The sequence below is a fragment of the Gossypium hirsutum genome, chromosome D06 (assembly GCF_007990345.1).
Source record: "Gossypium hirsutum isolate 1008001.06 chromosome D06, Gossypium_hirsutum_v2.1, whole genome shotgun sequence".
Classification (NCBI taxonomy): Eukaryota; Viridiplantae; Streptophyta; class Magnoliopsida; order Malvales; family Malvaceae; genus Gossypium; species Gossypium hirsutum.
Window position 1 is genome coordinate 42,625,824 of NC_053442.1, and position 5,562 is coordinate 42,631,385.

General features: G+C 33.9%; 1 protein-coding gene across 2 annotated transcripts; it reads right to left on the reverse strand.

Annotated features, from left to right (window-relative positions):
• Positions 1-823: 823 nt before the first annotated feature.
• LOC107901991 (uncharacterized) lies at positions 824-4,679 on the reverse strand. 2 transcript variants are annotated; one of them, XM_016828190.2, is made up of 3 exons: positions 4,494-4,679; positions 2,158-2,424; positions 824-2,059 (listed from the first exon to the last, which is right to left on the reverse strand). In XM_016828190.2, exons 2-3 carry the CDS (start codon positions 2,396-2,398, stop codon positions 1,041-1,043), a joined length of 1,260 nt encoding a protein of 419 aa, XP_016683679.1. In that variant the 5' UTR covers positions 2,399-2,424; positions 4,494-4,679; the 3' UTR covers positions 824-1,040. The 2 variants fall into 2 exon arrangements, with proteins under 2 accessions (XP_016683679.1, XP_016683678.1); XM_016828189.2 differs by having other exon boundaries at positions 2,158-2,427; positions 4,494-4,609.
• Between the last annotated feature and the right edge of the window lie 883 nt (positions 4,680-5,562).

Genomic DNA, 5,562 nt, shown 5'->3' on the forward strand with positions numbered 1-5,562 from the left:
CTTAAATGTTTAGGTTGGAATATCTTCATGTGTATTTATACGTAGATTTTTAATCTAAATATTTATTTTATAATTTTTAATGATTAAAGTTAATGATTAAAGTGCCTTTTTGATGTATTTTATAATTTTTATATATTTTTACGATTTTATATATTTTTATATTTTTAATAAATTTTAAATGCTTTTTTATATTTTTATTAAAGTTTAAAAATTTTTATAACTTTTACTGATTTTTATTTTTTAATTTTTTATCACATGTTACATCGTAATTGTGACACGAAATGGCTTTAACTGAAAAAAGTTTGGAACAATTAACTTTAAAAAACAACTGTTAAAGTTTACGATCAAAGAGCCTTTTTACAATTGAGTGCCAAAAAAAACAAAAACTTAATTGTTTTTTTTTTAAAGTTTGATAGTATTTTTAGTGTATTTTAACAATTCAAGTACTCAATTGAGTGCAAAAAGACAACAACAGTGATTTAATTGCTTTTTTTTTGAAAAAGTTTGATAATATTTTTGATATATTTTGACAGTTTGAGTACTCAATTGAATGTAAAAAAACCATAATGACTTAATTTATTTTTTAAATTTGAAGACTTTTTTTTATGTCTTCTCAAAGTTAAAGTAGCTAATTGAATGAAAAAAATATATTTAAAAAACATTTAAGACTTTTTCCATCCTTACCTTTGGATCACCACAATAATAAATGTAACTTCGTTTGAATCCTACCTCTAATGTACACGCTTAAGGTATTGTTGGCTACGGTAAATCCTTTAGGTACTTGGTATTATGATCACAACATTCCAATAAGACACAATTATAGTTGCAAAGAAAACACTATTATATCTACATATTTAGAGCAAACCTTGTGACTTTCTATACATTTTGTTTCAAAATCAGAAGCCATTCACAGTTTTAATCACAAAAACTTCCAAAACCAGCCTATACAATCTAGCATTTATTAAAACCCAGTTCATGATAATCATCAAACCAACCATACCAAAACGAAATTACCTTTCCATTATTTAACACACGCTCACTTACAGGCCTTCTTGCGAGACCCGACCCTGTGTTGAATCCGACCCGCTTCTACCCAATTCCTCCCCACCCGGCACCACCATTCCTGAGTAAACTGGCACTGGACCCGCATTTCTAACTCCATAATATATAGGTTGTTTCACACCATCAGGAGCCACTCTTAATGCGGGATCATAAGGGTCCACGTGCGTTACTGGCCTGTATGCTTGACCCACACCAGCAACCGGCTGATGATACCCAACCGGTATTTGACCCGTTGACATTGGATACTGCTGGACATACTGTGGCCGGATTTGAACAGGTTGAACCTGCGGATTTCCGGATTGAACTGGACCCGGAACATAATATACAGGTATTTGTTGAGCGGGAGGTACAGAGTAATGAGAACCCGGAATATAGTGCCACATAGGACTACCCGAATATGTCGTTGGCTGCAAAACGGGTTGCTCCACCAAGCTCTCTGTTTGATTCTGCTTTGACTCAAAACCCGGTTCGGGGTTATCTGGTTTAGTCTTAACCGGTGGCAGATCTGGCATTGAAGGTACAACAACTGGAGCTGATGAGGTGGAACAAAAGGGCGATGAAGAAACAACCGGGGCCGGCGAACCCGGGTCCGAAACCGAGACATTCTCATGCAAGAGCTGACGTATACTTAATTTCGGGCCACGGGGTTGGACCTCATCGGAGTTATCCAACCCGAATAAATAATCGGGTACCTCCGATACAATCGAGGAAATCTCGGAACGGCCGCGTTCGAGACCAGATGCATTGGCTCCACTGTTAAGAGCGTCTAAGAACCAGTGCTCACGATTAACCGAACCGTCCAAAAGTGAGCTGATGCTACTGGTTCGAGAGTCATCGCCTTTGGAGAAAAGAAAAATCCGCAACCGAGGGTTATGATTCTGTGCTAGCCGATCATATTCTTCCATCATGTTCTCGAGATCCTCATCGGTCATCACTGAAATCAACGCGTCAAGATCCTCGTTCGGAAGCTGATACTTAACACTCACGTTGGCAATTCCTAACCACAAAACAAAAGTCAGATCAGATTAAAATCAAATATGACGTCATTAAAAAATAAAAACAAGGAAAATCCATTCTCTTTTGTTGTTGGATTACCTGAGAGTTTAGAGAGCTTGGTGAGGATGGCTGCGAAGGAGGTGGAACGATGGACGGCAACGATGCGGGTATCACCACCGGCATAACGGAGCTGATTATCATGTGGACGTGGAAGGATCTTTCCGCCGAAACTGCACATGAACCGTACACGGGCATCATGAGGAGCATGGTGCTCGGAGCGTGGAGAGGACGCGACGGAATCGGTGGTGGAGTCCAACTCAGAGAGGTGGTGAGACGACATGTTGATGAGGTGGTAGTTACCTGTTGCTGCTATAAGCACAACGGATAAAAGAAAAGTGAGACGGAGTGCGTTGGATTCTCCGTTGAAGAATGTCTTAGCTTTTGAAGGCTGAATAAATCAGGAGAAGTGGCTGTGAGAAATCAGATATGACAGAGGAATCGGGACCCTTGTTTCAGATAGTTCTGCAGCACTTGACCACACATGATCGCTTTTCAGTAATTTAAAGTGGGCGGTTGTGGGCCGCTCGTGGGATTGGAAAGGGATATTAAAGGAAATTGTTTGTGGAATGGGCTCCTTTGAGGCATAAAATAAAAATGAAAGAATGACCCCACTCGACAGGCCGAATGGTTTTAAACCACAAATAATCATTTTTGAGTTGCTTACTAATAATAGCTAATCCATGATGTTATTTTTTATTAAAAAACCATGCACTCGGCATATTTGTTACGAAAAAATAGATTTTTTTCAAATAAAATATTATTTAGGTCCTCATTTCATTTATTGACCTTGTATAAAATTACACATTACAAGTGGATCAAATATAAATTATTTGCTAAAATGTTAATATTTAATACATTAATGGTATATAATTTTATGAATTTTAATAAATTAGATGATATACCATTTAAAGTTTTTAAAATTAAATTCATTTTATTGCGTTTCAAATAATTGTTTTATAATTTCATTAATTATAAAATTATATACAGTTAATTTATTAAATATAAATAAATATAAATCTTTTACTAAAGAGTTAATATTTAATGTATTCAAGATGGTTTTTCAAATAGTTGAGGTAGTTGCTAATAGTAGCTAACCCATGACGTTAATTTTGATTAAAAAACCATCCACTTGCCATATTTGTTGCTCAAGATTTAGACAAATAATTGGTTTCTTTTAATATATAAAATAAAATAAAACCTTGCATGTATGATCAAGGTAATATATAAAATTATATATTATAAATCAATCAAATATAAACCCTTTGCTAAAATGTTAATAATTTACCCAATAATTTTATGCATTATCAATAAACTAAAAGTTAACATATCATTTAAAGTTTTTACAAATAAATCTACTTATGTTCATTTTAAATAGTTGTATCATAATTTCATACATAGATAATATATAAAATTAAAAATTAAAAATATTCGATATACTACTAGTAAAATTTAAAAATTTCGCAAATAAAATTGGGTCTATATAAAGTATAGTAAAAATTAAAAAATTATATAAAAAAATGAGACATGTGACAAATTTATAATATTATTTGTAAAGTTAAAAAAAGTAGATTGTTAGCATACCAAATACTCAACAGTCTTTATTATATATAAATTTTGAGTAAGTATTTGATATATTGGCAATATACTTTTTCTTTATTTCACAAAAAAATTTACATGCATTTTTTTCTAAATAACTAATTTTTAAATATTTTACTATATTTTTATATAACATTTATCAACTCTCAAATATTATTTATAAAGTCTAAAAACTACACTAAAAGTGTACTAAATATTGTCCAATAAACTATTTCTAACGAGTTAACATGTGCATTAAGGATGTATAATTTTATGGATTAAGATAAGTAATCATCTAAATTTTTTTTTAAATAAATGAGTTGAAAGAAAAATTGTTTGTTGAACTTTTTTTTTTCTCTTTTAGGCCAACCTTTTCTACCGACGATGATGACACAGATTCCCGAGAATCATACATAGAAGGTGAAACCCAGTCGGCCGAGGTATGGCCGGACCCGGTAAGAAAGGGGTCTCAGCTAGAAAGCCGTGAAATCAGACACTAAATCTAATCGCCAAAACCTTTACTTTTTTTCCAGGCAAATAGCAAGAGATTCGTGACTGTTAAATCACGGCGAGAAAAGAATAAAAAGACAAAAACAACATCAATCCACGATATATATCATCTTTCTTTTTCCACCCCAAAAACGCCACTACCAATCAAATCTAATACCATCTCGAAACATAAAACAAAGTATTCTCATCTCCATCTATCCTCAAGGATCAAACTTGAATTTATATTATGATGAAATGGCAGAAGATCAAATACCCAAAACTAATCAAAAAGGAAGATCAAACATACTTACCAGTGATAAAATGAATTGAGGAAGGAGGTGTGGGCCGGCAGCGATAACTTGTCTTCAATCTTTTTCCACAGAACGGAGTTGAAAGTGCGGGGATTTGAACATGTAGGGGCAGCGGGCAAGGCAACTACATGCTCCTCTGGGGCCCGGCTGTTACTGTCAGATAGTAGGCAGCAACGTGGCCACGAGTCAGCCCCCTTTTTGTCCCTGAGTTAATGCTATCCTCACGGACTTTCGTCTAGTGTTTCTTTACTGCCCAGTCGTGTATTATTTTATTTTTATATATGGACGTCGCTCAAAAAGTTGCATGTAATAAATTGTCAGGGAGTGTTTGGTTGGTAAGTGGAAACCTTATTTTTCAGGTTCCAATGTACAAAATCATCTTCGATATTATTATATTTGGGGTTTCGGATTATAGTTTAGGGTTGTGAATTTCCTTTTTCTTTTAAATTACTTATTTGAAGTTGATTGATGGAACCTTGTGTTGGTAATAAGTTTCGATTTGGTCGTAAGATCGGCAGTGGCTCTTTTGGAGAGATCTATCTGGGTTCGTCCCATGCTTTTTTTCTCCCTTTGCCTATTTGAGTGTAAGTTGGTGTTTTTTTTTTTAAATTTTTTTTATAATCTCCCTTTTTAGGTACGAACATTTAGACCAACGAAGAGATTGCCATTAAGCTTGTGAGTAGTCTTTGTTTAAAATTTACTTTCTATTTTTGTTGATTTTCTTGCTTTTTGGTTGTTTTCTTGTATGGTGACTGTAGTTTGTTGCTTTTAAGTTTTAACATTCTAAAAAGTAGCGATGTAATTGCTGCTCTGTTTAGGTTTTAACCTGACCTTGTTTCTATTAAATTTCATGTGTTAACTAATGTTTAGAACTTAGTGATATAATCGAGCCATGTTGTCATAATGTTAAGGTAAGGAGTTGTGGAAATCTTTTATTCATTAGTTAGTTGGCTTCTAGCCGAAGTGCATGTGAAGGAGAAATTCTATTTCGATTTCTTTGAGGTGGTTCAGGGGAAGCATGGAAATTAATGTTTATCAATCAATCAATGATGCTTATAAGTTTCTGTCA